Raw genomic sequence first — 15,769 nt, 5'->3', positions numbered from 1 at the left:
GTCTATCTAATTCTGTTATGGGGTGTCTGCTAGGCTTAGACAATAACATAGATTTACAAGGCATATTGCCTCTTACCTGCATCAGCCAGCTGTTCTGTTGCATCTCTGTTGTAGAGAGATGGGGAAATAAGATTTCCCATGCTGGGAAAAAATGTGCACTGCCATAAGTTTATTAAAAAAAAACTCCAAACACTACTTGCCTACTATTAATAAGCACTATAAATACCAGCATCTGCTTAAAACATCAGTGGTAATGGCGATCATCGCCTTTAAATTACGCTAACCCTTTACATCGCCTTATCGGCCAGGCCTAGTGTCTACAGTCTGAGGGGAAAGTGTGTGCATGTCTGTAGTGTGAGAAAAGTGCCATTAATGTCTCTGTTTCCTTTCATGCAGGCACCAGTCAAGCGTGTTTTACCACCACACTCGCTTCCAGTGGATACACACAACTTCAAATGTATCCCTACTCTATAAACTGACTAAGAACTTCTGTAATTTTGAATGATGTCGTATTATCCAGCGCTGTAAAATGTGTTGCACTTAAAGGTGCTGTATCCATTTCTGGAGAATGACTGTTGACATTTAAAATTCCCTTCCTTTAGTACTCCTTCAAAAGCTTCGTCCCCCAAATTTAGGCACCTGCATTGACAATGTAATAACACTCGTCTCTATCAAGCACTGCTAAGACCATTCCCTCAGCTCTCAGGTATGCTGCTTTATCCTCTAAACCTGTAATTTGAGGAACATGGACTTTGCTGTTGTGCTTAACGTGCTAGTAAACTAATCTAAATTTACAGTGGCAAGGAAAAGTATGTGAACCCTTGTATGGTTTTCTGCATTAATTTGTCAAAAAGTGTGATCTGATCCTTATCCAAGTCAAGCATATTGACAAATATAATGTGCCTAAAATAATAATAACCCTGATAAAGTCTGATCATTCATGTCTTAATTGAGAACAACCATATAAAAAAAAACTCATAGTGCTAGTGGATAAAGTATGTGAACCCTTGAGTTAATGATCTCAAAAAAGGTAATTGGAGATGTCTTCTTATGAAACTAAGTTGGGAGGTGTGCACTAGAGCTACTTTGACTGATCGAAACCACTAAAACACGCATATGTGAGCCATACCTCGCCAAAAAGAGCTTTCAGAGAAAAAAAATGGTGCATTTACATGAAGCTGGAAAGGGTTACAAAGTGATCTCAAAGATTTGATTCTCACCATTCTACAGTGAGGCAAACAATCTACAAATGGAGACAATTTGGGAGTGTGACTACTCTGCCAAAACATGGGCACCCAGTCAAAATTACCCCAAGAGCACAACAGAGTATCATCAATGAGGTAAAGAAACAACCTTTTATGACCGTTAAAGATTTGAAGGTGTCGTTGGTACAGGCTAGCATCTGTGTTCATGAGTCTACAGGACGTAAAACTTTGAACAAGCAGGGTGTCTGTGGCAGGACACCACGAAGGAAGCCACTGCACATTGACACTCCACAACGGTACTGGCTAAATGTGTTTTGTGGACAGATAAAACTAAGATTGAACTATTGGGAAAGAACACGCAGTGCTACATCTGGCGTAAAAAAGGCACATCACCATAAAAATATCATCCCAACCGTAAAGTATGGTGGAGGGAACCTCATAATTTGGGCCTGCTTTGCTGCATCAGGGCCTGGTCAGCTTAAAATCATTGAGGTTAAAATCGATTCCCAAGTGTATCAAAAACATCTGTAGGATAATGTGAGGGTGTCTGTACGTCAGCTGAAACTCTGTGGAAGTTGGGTGATGCAACAGGACAATGATCCAAAACACTGGAGCAAGTCCACAACAGTCTACAGTCCACAACCATCTATTAATTACAAGGGTTCACTTTTTCCACTACCACTTAATAAACTCAATAAAAATATTTTTTGTGTTATTATTTTAGGCACATTATATTTGTCAATGTGCTTGACTTTGATGAGGATCAGATCAAATTTCATGACAAATTAATGCAGAAAACCATAAAATTCCAAAGGGTTCACATATGTTTTTCTTGCCACTGTAGCTAGACAGTGCTAGTTGATCAAACGTCAATTTTCAATTTGCCTTTCTGTTACTTTACACCAGTTGCTCCACTTCTCTCTCTCAGACACAAGTTTTTTAATTCTCAACACTTGTATCGGCAGTGCAGCAGTTAGCCAACAGCACCTTTATTGAGCTGACTGCTACTAGTTGGAGCTGTAGCTGAGCTAGATCAGCAAAGGCTAAATTTGCGAGTGGGCTACAGATCCAAAACCATGGAGAGAAAAAATAATTAATTTCAGTTTTCTGATGTTTCAACAGCAGCTGCTCGATCCAAGTCATTCATAGGTATACTTTCTCTCAGCCAGACTTAAATTTGTTCTGTAGTGAGCAACTAATGCTAGCCAGCTTCTCTCTCCTGGTTCAGAAATTTGCAGTTGTTGTCAGACTGACGATTTAACACTTATTGGATGACAAATATAAGATTGCCCTTGTCCACTTACTTTTTCACCCTGTAAGCAAACTGAACTTTGAATATGATCATTTTTCAGTTTTAAAGTAACACAGGTTGAGGCGCTACAGAAGCCACATAAATGTAGAACCATTTGCACTACTTGTGCAACTTACAGCCCCTGACCCCAATTTCCCGTCCCTGATAATACCAAATATTACAGTGATACTTTGAGATGGTTTTAAAAAATATGGATATTTTTGGATATAATGGATATGGATATTTTTATGGAAACCCTAAACCTTTTACACCTTGCGTACAGAGCAGACATTCAAACATTTATTGCAGACAAGCAAAAAACTTCATAATATTCAAAACATAATATCCTTGTTCCTGATTTCTGCCACAACATAGTCCACTGTTAAAAAGAGAACAGGTAGTAGCAGTATTCATGCTTTTTGCAACAAATGTGTGAAAACAGAGGAAGGAGGAGTCAAATACTTTTTCATGTTATTACACTTCAGCTAACACTTTTACTCCAGATGCACATTTTTCTGTGGTACCTATGTTGCCTATCCAGGCTTACATTTTCAATTTGCCATCTCAGGTCTGATCTTTGAAGAATTGATATGTGACTTCAGTTTGGTCATGGAGGTAAATTCCATTTCATCCAGCAGTAATTCTTTAACACACGTGTTCAGATATTGTCGATCCACACAATGATGGGGGAGATTGTGGTAAGTACAGTCAGATGTTGTTGCTGTAGTTAGGCTGGGAAGAGCTAATAGGCTCTAAATAGGACCTAACATTATGTAACTCCTCTCAGTCACCCCTGGGCTGTCCAGCTTGTCTGCCAGGACAGCCTTTTATCATTAGTGAGAACTTTCATGAAATGTAAAATTCATGAGATTCCTTTAAACTACTTCAGAGCTGTGAGCCAAAGAGATTCACAAGAAAGGGGTCTGAGATTTATGTTTTAGATTAATTAATAAATGTTCTTAGTTATCCCAGCTCTTCTTTCAGTTTATCATAACATTACAGTGACTTATGAGAATAATAAACTACGTCAGGCTGTGATTTGACTATTCCTCAGTGGTCATTACATTTTATTTATTACATTTTTTTTTTATGTGGGTGAATTCCCCCTGAAGATATTCTAGTATTAGAGCAACACTGTTAGCAGAAACCGTGCTTTAAGGTCCAAAGTGTGCAGGGTAATCGTTGTTTGGAACCACTGTATCAGACGGTAAGTTAACAGTTTGTTTTCGTAGTCAGTGTGTTGTGTTTGGGAGAAACGGCTAGGTGACTCAGACTTTGCAGTGGTCAATACCTATAGACAGCAGCAGTTTGAGCAGGGACAAACCACGAGCCAGCACCAGTGTATTGAATATTGAGGTCCAATGAATCCCATTTTCTTTTACATTACGTGTATGGCAGAGTATGCGTGTGCCATTTATCTGGGGAAGTGATGGCACTAAAATGTACTTTGGGAAGTGGAGGGAGTGCAATGCTCTGGGCAGTATTTTGCTGAAAACCTGGATCTGAACTTTCATGTGATCATCAGTTTGACAGGTGCCACCTACCTAAACATCATTTCAAACCATGGACAGCCTTTTATGGCAGTGGCTTGTTTCAACAGAAAAATGCACCCTGCCACACTACATTGCACACACATTTGTGGGATGTGCTAGGCAAACATGTTGAAATCCATTGGGTCTCCACCTTGTAACGGACAAGACAGCACATAACACGTTACAGAAGTGGCCTGAGAGTTGACTAAGTGAATGAAGCAATTTCCAACAAACAGTACATCGGGATGGCACGACACCTGAACATTTGGTAGTAGTGTTCTCACAGCAAGGGCGCCAGATACATGAACTGCATCGGCAGATTTACTGTGACATTGAGCGGGAGTGCTCATTGATAAACAACGAATTACAGGCACCTTTACTGGAGGTTTTATACACCATCACACAAAAAAACTGATTGTAGTTCAGGTTTACCGTTGTAGTTTTCACTTTTTTACATAATTTAAATCCGGCAGTTGGACCAGTAGAAATTGGAAGAAAATCTTTTTACTTTGACTTTTATTGAAAGTTAAGAAGGGTTTTACTTGTCCTGTGAAGTTGCCATTTTGAAGATACTTATGCTCTGTTATTTTTTTAAAGAATTCATCATAAACTCAGCAAATATGCAGTTAGTGTTGAGCGTTGAAATGGCTTGTTTATCTGGACATGTTTTGTTGTCCACTTTTTCATCTCGTCAAAGTGGATGGAAGTTGATATTACATTTAATCCCATTCTGTTGTTGTTGTTTACCCTTCCTATTTGTCCTATTTCTCTCCTTTTTTACTGCACTAAATAATACTGCTGCTTTTATTAATATCTTTGGCTACGATTCTAAAACCTTTAGTCCATTTTGATGCTCTGACACTGAGATTTGGTCATTAATATGCATTAGCTCATTGGCATGATTGGCTCGATTTGGATTAGCTGTTACTGAGGTCAGGTTACATAAAAAAGACTGTTTCTGCTTAGTTTTATGATCTGTTCCCAAATGTTTTAGATATATGGTGGAACACAATTCTTATGAGATCTTATGATGATGATGATGATTTGATTTATATTATTCAGAAAGGCTGAACCAGCTTCCCCCAATCATGACCGGCAATTTCAGTGGGCACAGGGGACCTCTTTGAGTTTCAATTAATGAGAAATTCCCATGAAGCCCCTGCAATTTGTGCAACCCACAAGCTGGATCGTTAATCCAAGTCCTCAGGGACTTTTAGTTCTTGCAGACCTTGATCGAACACAGCCCTGTGAACGGACTGAAATATATACTGAGACCTGGCCACTGTGAATAAATGAAGCACTTTTACAAATCCTTGTGCTATCTCATTCGTTCCCGACCACTTCATCAGATAGCGCTGCCCATAAAGAACACGGCTACTGAACTTTAAGTTGGGCTCATGTTTATGTTGATTGACCTCATCTTGCCCTTGCTGTGATTGAAAATGTCGTAGCACAGTGGTAGTTCAGCGTTTACATGGATTTATAGTACCATGTCTACAGCACTTTTATGTGAGATGTCTGCAGTGGTGCAGTGGCTTTACTGCAGAAAGCTGCCTGAGCCTGGAGACCTCTCCTTATGATTAATGCTCTGTTTGCTAAAACTCAGCAGAGTGGTGGTGCCTGGCCACAACACACCACCCTCTCTACCTTTGCCTCCCTATCATGCACTTGGGCTTAAGCTATCGTCTACACTAGGGAGAGTTTTACCCATAAAAACTTTTTTTATTAAAGCCTTTTGTGCTTACCTTGCTTTTTGGGATGAGCATCAAGCTGCAGTGATGGCGTAGCACAGTAAATTATATGGATTAAAATATGTATCAGTTTTTGATAATGTAATGGATTTTTGTAAAATTAAAATATGGTCCAACTTCCATTTAAAATTAAAATCTGATAGTGTGATTAGAGGTACAAAACCAAAATGTTTATTTAATGGAAACAGACAGTTTGCTTCATCTAGTGCCATATAGTCCCTCATTAGGTCGCAAATACAGCCTGTATTTAAATAAACAATAATGTGTCAACGTTAGTGTGTAAAGCTGGATGTGTTTAAACACACACACAATCAAACAACTGTCCAACACAGACACACCAATCCGATCTACCATCATTTCATGAGCTGAAAAAAGTTCATTTAAGTTATAAAAGAGCAAAATATCCTTGTTTATTTTATTGTTTTTATTTTCACTTTGAAACAGTGAGAGATGGAAAAATACAGAGAGTAAATACAGACTATGTAAACCTCCACATGCGAGGAGGGAGCGGAGCAGGAGGGGCAGGTATTGGGGAAAGCAGTTCCCACAATACTATGCAAATCCAACGGTTTGCACATGTGCTTGTGATCTTACTTATTTACCCTATAAGCACATACCACGTATTCTCAGTGTGATTGTGTGTACTCAATTGTTACCCCCTAATAGCAATGCATACTGGTGATCATATAGTTCAGTTTCTGATGTTATGGGCAAGATTTCACTAGTATTTTCTTTTCCTCTGTTCATTCCTGTCAGATTCCATTCAATAGATGTTTTAACAGATTCAGCCATTCTTTCCTTTCATGTGTTATTGTTATAGGTATATATTCGGATATATGACAGGCATGCATGGAATTTAATTCTGTTTTTCATGGGTTTCATGGGTTTTCCATTCAGCAGAATCAAGCAGCCCAGCACAGAGAATGAGGAAGACTCTAGAGATGTACTCCCAGCAGTTCACACCTCTCTGGGAAGGGGTCATTGGCAGCGAGTGTACCCGCAGGTGAGTGCTCACCTCTGGGAAACACTTATTCAGTACTGCTTATCAGGATTTCCCACACCTTTCAGGAACTCTCTGTAGTATTTTAATAGTGCTGGTGATTTCTCTCAGTCCTGCAGAACTGGAGCGTCTGCTGGTAAACTGCAGTTCTTTCATCTTCTACGGAACGGGGCACTTTCTTGCTTGCATTCCACCTGCCAGGCTTGCCACCCTGAACCTGACTGGTATGCCCTTTAAAAATCATCCATCTCTGTTTTTCTCTTCGTCGTCAAAGACTGTAATAAGGTGTTTGTGCCAGTCACCAATATTACCAATATTTCTAAACTCATAAGTTATTTTAATAAACCTTATGATTTATTTTATTTTCATAAATCAAGTTAATGACTGAATTGAGCGTTCCAGCAGAGTATAAATTAAGCTAAGCCATGTTTTCATATTCCTGTCAACTGTTTGATACCACACATATTCTTGATGTGTGTTAAGAGAAAGGATAGAAGCCAAGTATGAAGCCAAATGTTCTACAGGTGCATGATACAGGAACATTAGAATTCCTCCGCAGGACCTCTCCTTTTTAAAAATAACACACATAGGAGAATATGACCATCTATTCTGTCAGAATGCAGTTCATTTGAGTTTACCAGAAATACAAGTTTTCAACATAAGTTCAATTTGAAGGTGGTTATGGCACCTTGCTTTTTTGGTGCGTTCACTAAAACCTATAAGAAATTGATTAGAAATGGATATATTATCAAAATAAAGTTTGTTCAAACTTTTGTCTTCTCAGAAAAATTGAACGGCAACTTAAAAAAAAAATAAACAGAGGTTCTCACCAATAGAAATTGTGTTTACCAGTGAACAAAAGTGTACTTGAGAAACAATCAAGCAGAGATTGAGTTACGTTTCAGTTGTTTTACAACTTGCAAAATAAACTATAACAAAGAAAGAGAAAGTTATATGACATAACTAGCACAACTTTAAAAGTGCAGTAATGCATATATTTGCTATCTGCAAACTCAGTGAGCTCAGTGAGTTTGCAGTGACCAAAGTGCAGTCATCATTGGGAAATCTGTCTGTAATAAAAAAAAATGGTTTGTTTACTCTCAAAGAATAATAAAATAGTGGTTCTGGGTAAAAGCGTGATCTGAGAAATTATTGCATCCTGTCAGTGAAAATTATTATTATCATTAAACTGGGAGATAAAACAAGCACTTAGAGTACTGTGAACCAGTGTGTTAGGTAATGTAATGGTTTTCTCGCAATGGAATGATTTATTGATCTCAAAGATTGCTTTCATAGCATCAAAAGGAAAAAAAGTTTTTTCTGTTTAAAGCTGAAAGAGAACTGCCAGACGAATGCAAGCATAAAAGTGGACGCATAGCCCTTAAGCTATTCAAGTACATCAGTCATTCACATCCCTTCAAATTGCATATGTAGACCCTCTCGAGTTGTGTTAGAATCATCAAGACTTTATTATAGGGATATTCCATCACTTTTCCACTGGAACACGGAAGACCATCTGTTGAAGCAGATTACTTTTCACATAAAGAAGTGAACATGCAAGAGATGCTTTTAAATTGTTTACTTTTTCCCTATTTGAAAAATCTAAAGAGAAACATAGCAATGTCATCTCATCTGACTGTTTGCTTTTGTGAGCATTTTTTAATATGCTGTTTTTTAACCATTTAAAACATGGTCAGGTGTATAAATAATTCCTTGGATTATTAGACTTTTTTACCAGGTATTTTACTAGTTATTTGCTACATAAAATATCCCAAATTCCGGAAAATTTAGTTTAGTGAATTATTGTGGCATAGTCGCACATACATTCAAAACTGTGAAATCCCAAGGAACAGAATACTTACAGAAAAAAGGATGGTCCACTGTTGGTGCCTCATAAATGCTCACCTGACACCTGAATGCCTATTAAGTTGAATGTAATTTATTATAATTATAATTACATTGCGAATTGAGCCTGTGTTAAGTGAGGCTATGTCTTGCCCCTTTTCTTTTCCCAAGTGGTCATGTTTGCCACCTGCTCTAGTGCACATTTTTGGGGGGCTTTTCTCCGTCTTTGCCCTGCCTGTTCGTTATTGTTTCCTACTGTGTCTCTGTTATGTAACCCTGTTCTCATCATAGCTCTAGGTGTTCCTTGTTTTTTCTAGGTGTATGTAAACCCATCTGTTCCCTGTTTTTCTGTTGTTTAACCTCTTGTAGTTTTATTCATTTGCAGTCTATAGTCTCTGTTTTTTTCATGATTTCAGTTTGTTAGTCCTGTCTTTGCTTAGCTTGCCTTCACTTCTTGAACTTGGTATTTGATGGTATTGAACTTGGACTTGGTATATTGTTTGTTTCACTGTTTCATTTCAAAATGTTTACATTTTCTTTATGGGTTCAAAAAAAAACCCAACTTGGCCTTGCATGCTGCCTAGCTTAATTCAGGTTTTGGGGCATTGAGCAATGAACACTCTGGCTCAAAGTAAAGTAAATATTGCTTTTGAGTGCCATTTTTTTCTACTTTTGAGATATTTTCAAAGCTCTTTTGTATTTTCAAAGCTCTCATAACACTGCAGACTTTTCTCCTTGACCCTTTGTAATATTCTCTTGTGATGACTATGCTGGAATCAAGAAAGCCTATTGTGTATCTTAAGCACTGTCACTCACATCACAGGCTATGATGCAGCTTGTGGCCCTATTACTTTAATGGCCATCATGTGGGGGGGCATCTACTGTGAAGACTCACCAAGGAACAGAGCAGATTTGCTCTCTTAAGCAGTTTTATTAGCTCTCTATACAGAATATAAAAACCTTGATACACTGTGGGTGGCAAACTGTCGACAGGCAATTTTGTCTCTAGATATCGCCAGTTGCATTTTTCTCCACACATTAGTTCTTTATTAGCAACTAAGCTTCCCACAGGGGAATTCCCATGTAGCCCACCAGCCTGCAGGCAATACTGTCTATTTACATGGCTTCACAAAGTTTTGAGTATGTCAAAGCATGTCAAATATGAAAAAGTGGTGTTGTTGGTTGAAATTTGTACTGATATTTAATTGGCTATTACTTTTATCCTTTGGTGAAATGGACTGTCAATCAACTATACAATCAACTATACAATTTAACCAAGCTTACAGTCTCACCTGCACTGTACCACCCTGTTATTTAGTATATACACCACTTCTCTGCAGAATGCCAGATGGCCATCCTCTTTGACCTGGTTCAGAACAGCACTTCGCTTTGTCAGTCTCAACAGGATGTCCAGAAAAGGTGAGAACACACACGCCATCTGTGGTATATGTGATATATATACTTCACATACCGTGTCAATGATTTCTGCAGGCTTATAGGGCATATATGTTCCCTTATGTTTAGTTGGTGTACAGTTTAGGGTGACTTCATGAAATTATATGATATAATGGAACATACCCCCTGCTGACCTGACAGCGTATTTCTCCCTCTGTTCATTTGTGTGTTTTGCAGTAAGACCCACTTACCTCTGGAGGCACCATTACAGTGTGTGTATCTGCTTACTCTCTGTGGAGCTCGCTCTGTAATGCTCAACCAGTGGTCCAGCAGTGCCAGCACTAATGCTCAAAATATGGAAACCATCATGGAGAGTAGGTCTTTCGCATGTTTGGATATATGAACATGACAACACATGCATATGGACAAACACAGAGACATTTTTACATGCTTACAGACATATACACACACACTTGCATACCTACACAAAAGAGCTTGATATAGCATGGTGTAGGGTTCTAGTTCTGGAGGGCTAGTATCCTTTTTTGCTGCTGGGGTTCAGTTCCCCTCCTAGGCAAGAACACCTTAATTCCAATGCACCAGTCTTCTATTTCTGTAATGTGATTTAAACCAAGTACCCAAATAGCAAACGAATGATGGCCCAATTCTGGTGCACACACAAGTCATTTTGCCCAAATCAAAGAGACCATTATTGGCCCAGTTCTGGCCCAAATACCACTGTGGAATGACTGTAAAGGACTTAATGCCTGAATTTGAAAGCCGGAATGCTGCCACAGCTGGCTACAGTTTTGGGCCAAACTAAAGGGTAACCATTTTGCTATTAGGCCACATGATAGTATCTGGATATACCTTGACCGGATTCTGTTAACACTTGCGTGACCAGATGAGAACCGTTTTTACTTTTCCGTGTAAAAAGTCATCAAGTACATCATTTCCATTTTAATACCTGTAAACAACGGTTTCTCATTAAAATTGTTCAGCTTCAAGATACTGAACAGTTTAGAGCAATGGTGGGGGTTCTACAATACAATGGAACAATAATTGGATCTCGTATTTCTGTAATGGCTCTAATAGAAAATACCATGGACTAATATTGCTTTGATCTACCGGTCAATGAGCACGAACGCACAAGAACATACAAACACACACACACACACATACACATACACATACACACAAACACAAACACAAACACACACATACACACACACACACACACACACAGAAGATCCACACTAATCATTATTCGGATCAACATTTTCTTCGACAGACGTGTTTCCGCATGCTCGACTGAATCTGATCACAGAAAACACTTTCCGTTTACACTTGTATTAAATATTAATGAGATCTGTCTCTGACCAAAGTGGTTTAAGTGATCTGTTTGCAATGCGTCTTGGGGGTTTTTATACCTGGCTTTTCACCAAAAGTGCATGTTAATGTCAGGTGTAAACAGGCTCTTATATGCACTTGCCATTGCCACCAACAGGTTGCACCTTATAGCACCTTATCTATGTTATATTTGGCCCTGAATTGTCTGTCTAGAGGCTAAGTCACTATAGATAAGAGAATCTACCAAATCTAAATAAATAATATGTAAATAATCTGTAACCTTAAATTAATATTAAGGCATATAGACATATTTCTACAGTTTTCTAATGGTAATGTGTGTTTGTGTGTGTCACTGTTCTGTAGATCTCCTGAAAAAAGGACTGACTTCAGGACAGTCTGTCCACACTTTGCGGATGAATGCAACACAGATCACTGAAAGAGGTGGGAAAGCTTTAAGCCAGAGTGTTGATGGGTTTGAGGGAACATGTGCTTGAGCATTTAGCTCAGGGGTGCCTCTTGTTAGCTGACTTTTAGGATTGTTGTTAATTTACTGTTTAAAGTGCTTATGTATCTTTTCTTCTCTTCTCCCCAGAGGCTGCCTATGCTCCAGATGTGGATTCTATGCAATGTGGGGGTTCACTCTCTGCTTTCAACTTCATCATCTATGGACTACCTAATTTAGTTGTTACTTGAACCTCTGGGGATGTTCTGAATTCAACTCAGGGGACACAGATTACTGCAAAGAATGTTCAAAATAGTCAAGTAATGCTTTTGCCCCTGGCGCAAAATACTGACACAAACAAACAAATACCCTATAAGAGCCGCCATTATTTTCCCATAGTTGTTACCATATTCAGCCTTTTCTCTGCCTTAATATGATCTACCTGTTTTATTGTTCTCAATAAAAAGTAATCTTTCAGCTGACCTTGGCCATGGTGCTTCAGAGCATCTGAAGGAGATGAAAACAGCTCATTTGGTCACCCATGTCCTGCCCAAAATGTATCTGGGAGGGGGTTGAGCTTATGGGACATTGAAGAAATAATTTAATAAATTAGAGTATAAAGCCATGACCATGTCAAAAGCTCCCTTGTATTTAGATTGAGCCCTGTTCTATTAAACAGAATCTCAAGTGTGTTTGCTTGAGCTTATAGTAGTGCCTTGGGGGCATATGGGCTATCGTGTTACATGTCCTCCTAATAGTCTCATAACATGTTGAATGTTTATATGTGTCAGTATGCGGTTTTACGAGCTCTTGATCTCTCTTTATACCATACAGGCTCTATGTATAATAGGTACTACCACTATATCAGTAATTCTTATCAGTTTATACTTTGGTATGCGTGGGTGTGAAACAAAGACGTGCTGGTAGTCGTTTTATGGGCCTTTTTCTGCATTTCGGCACAGGTTTGTTGTCCCTGTGCTTGGTCCTTATCTTGTATCCATGGGTCACCTTGTCTCGTCTCTGTAACGCCATATGGTTGCATAGAGACCCGCTGTAGAGACTGTTCTCTTATCACAGAAGAATGCAAAGATCAAGAGGCATCTCTCACAAAGAAACACGCAAGCACAGAGTGCAGAACTGAGACAGAGTCATGAATAAGCCTAAAAACCTAACAAAACATACTTCATCAGGTAAGGACTGCTGCATTTCACTAAGTTCTGTTTAGCTGCAGTGTGCAAGTGTTCAAGTGATCAAAGCCTGTCAGGTTTTCTAATTTGAAATGACAATATGGGTTGTTATGGGCGCTCCACAGAAATCAGTGACTCATTCAATTAAACGGAGGCTGGTTAGGGTTGATGATTAATGCTAATTTAGATGGATGTGTTTATCAGAATATGCAGCGCAATAAGAATATTACCTATAATCCCATAATCCGCTGGTTCTCAGCAAATTCAGCTCACTTTTTTAATCAAAAGACCTCTAATTGGGGCGCATTTCTATCCACAAAATCCTCTGGGTTGTGGTGGGGCGGATAATGTTTCCTCTTTAAGAGGGCATCGACCTCCGGCTTTTAAAGACTGTGTGGAATTCATTAATATCTAAAGGAAGAGCTCCAAGCTAAGCAGTGCCAGTTTGAAGTATGGAAGTGTTTGATATGTTTTTAAGGGGCTCCCACAAAGAGCAGTCATGCAAAGGGCAGGAGTCTCAAGAAGGAGACCCACAACATCAGTGAAGGTAACCTGCAGTACAGTGTTCTCTAGTTCTCATAACACAAGCACTACTTCATCTGGTTTTGTCTGTTATGCCAGCCAAAGTGTGTGGATCAACCTAGTAGACTAGGGCTGCAACAAACGACTATTCTAATGAGTCGAGTAATGTGTCGATTATTGAAACAAATAAACCTACCTAATAAATCTTATGTAGCTTTCAGCTTTTACATTTAGCCTTAGGTTGTTTTATGCATTTTTGTAATTAACAATGAAGTAAAGTTAACAAACTTTCCTGATAAAGATAAATAAAATAGATAAATTATTTTTCCTGTCAAAAATTAAAACTAAGGATGTGCACAGTAGCAGCAATAAAATATAACAGAAGTAAATCAGTTGTACTGTAATATTTTGGCAAAAAAGAAAAAGGGAAACAAATGTTAGACAGCAATTTTTATTATTTTGTGTTACTGATTGTTTGTATTAGTGACTTTTATTTTGATGTGGTCTGCAGAATTGTTCAACCTTAGACTCTGTGTATTTCCAGAATCATTCCTAGTGATATCATCACCAAGCAGTTGGCTTTTAAATTAATTGCCAATTCATCTGGTCGTCGATTTCAGTCAACTAAGTCGATAAATTGTTGCACCCCTATCCAAGACATGCATACTATACAACAAGCATACAGCCATGCAATCTCTATAGACAAACTTTAGCAGAGTATGTGAAACTAAAGAGCTCAGTGACTTTTACTGTGCCACTGTCATATGCCAGCTTTCTGACAAGTCGGTTTATTTTTAATATTTATTTATCAGTTGTCTTCTCTATTATAACTGTCCTAAACAACTAGTGCTGTAATTGAGAATGGTCAAGGAGTAGCAATAGCTCAGCTGTCCAAAGTGAGGCTCATAAAGAAATAGTTTGCTGGTTTTAGTGTGAAAGAACTTGACTGACCTGAGGGCCATGACCTCAACCCTATTCAGCACCTTTGGGATGAAGAATTAGAGAGCCAACTGCAAGCCAGGCCTCATCACCGAGCATCAGTGCCTGACCGTACTAATACTCTTGTGGCTGAATGGAAGTGAATCCCTGCAGCTGTTTTCCAAATCTAGTGAAAAGCCTTTCCAGAAGAGTGAAGGCTGTTTTAGCAGCAAAGAGGAAATCATATTATATGCTCAAGTGTTTTGGAATGAGATGTTCAACAAGAGCTTGTGGAAGTGATGTTCAAATGTCCACATCCACATAAATGTCCATACATGTAATCATTAAAAAATATGCACTATTACAAACTATACCAGTGGTGGAAACTAAACAATTAAAATAAATCATTCATTTGATCATCATTATTCTCCTTGTGGACAGTGTACAACATATTGCAATGTAGGGCTAAACAATTAAAAAAGTGCAGGAGGAGTAGGGTTTTTGTATAGATGCACCAGAGTGGTTGGTTTCTGTTACACAGTACATAATGTCAGAGAGACTGTATGACATGTGGCATGGGAATGTTGCAACTCTCATACCAGGTCTACCATGACATTTTAAATCACATGTCAGAATCACGTTCACATATTCTGACACATATTCAATGCAGTAATCTCATTACATACTTCACTGAAATTGAATGTATGTCGGGGGGCAGGAGCTCCAGAGAGCAGAAATTGCATACTGTACTGTGTTGAAATAATGGAGGGACCTGAAAAAGAGTACAATGGGTAGTATGAAACGGGTAGACTGGAAAATGAGATGATCTCTTACAATCTAGTGAACAGGGCTGCCTGAGCTTTTTCTTGTGGCTTACTGCATTACAGAAAAAATGAAATCTTCATGCCTCTGAATGGCAGACAATAAATGAAAATCCAGTGTGGGAAAGAGCTAGACCTCTCATGAAGAAACATGAGATCCCAAAGGAGCATTGTGCCATGTATAAGGTTATATTCATGAAATACAAAGCTTTTAGTCATATGTTGATGCTATTAAAGTTTTTGTTTTTGGGATTTCTGTGTCCCTTCAAAAGTTTTGGAGGCTGTTTTAACAATGATAGGTGTGAGAATACAGTCACCACATATTTAGTCAACTCGGTGAAACTGATGATGGATACTGAGAAAGTAAAAAAAAATAAAGTGTGAACAGGATTTGTCCCAATTACTTTCAGTCTTTTATTGGGTGTACAGTATCTGCTTGTAGAACTTCCTGCAAGCACCCCAATGAAACCCTAACTGCACCCCTGTTCACAGTCTGCATCCTATAAAAAA

The 15,769-nt window shown here is 38.6% G+C and overlaps 1 protein-coding gene across 5 annotated transcripts in view; it reads left to right on the top strand.

Moving 5' to 3' along the window:
- cfap46 (cilia and flagella associated protein 46) overlaps nucleotides 1-12,467 on the top strand; it is a 63,426-nt gene extending 50,959 nt beyond the window's left edge. For 4 of the 5 annotated variants that reach the window (XM_072678270.1, XM_072678269.1, XM_072678271.1 and 1 more), the window contains exons 52-59: nucleotides 397-457; nucleotides 3,159-3,194; nucleotides 6,677-6,782; nucleotides 6,891-7,003; nucleotides 9,965-10,043; nucleotides 10,257-10,393; nucleotides 11,733-11,810; nucleotides 11,962-12,467. In XM_072678270.1, the coding sequence (XP_072534371.1) occupies nucleotides 397-457; nucleotides 3,159-3,194; nucleotides 6,677-6,782; nucleotides 6,891-7,003; nucleotides 9,965-10,043; nucleotides 10,257-10,393; nucleotides 11,733-11,810; nucleotides 11,962-12,062 (711 nt within the window). In that variant the 3' untranslated portion in view covers nucleotides 12,063-12,467. The remainder of the gene's footprint in view (nucleotides 1-396; nucleotides 458-3,158; nucleotides 3,195-6,676; nucleotides 6,783-6,890; nucleotides 7,004-9,964; nucleotides 10,044-10,256; nucleotides 10,394-11,732; nucleotides 11,811-11,961) is intronic. The other variant, XM_072678272.1, reaches the window with a different exon arrangement.
- Nucleotides 12,468-15,769: the final 3,302 nt, after the last annotated feature.

Source organism: Salminus brasiliensis, chromosome 4 (genome assembly GCF_030463535.1).
Source record: "Salminus brasiliensis chromosome 4, fSalBra1.hap2, whole genome shotgun sequence".
Classification (NCBI taxonomy): Eukaryota; Metazoa; Chordata; class Actinopteri; order Characiformes; family Bryconidae; genus Salminus; species Salminus brasiliensis.
This window is presented reverse-complemented; position numbering and strand designations above follow the sequence as displayed.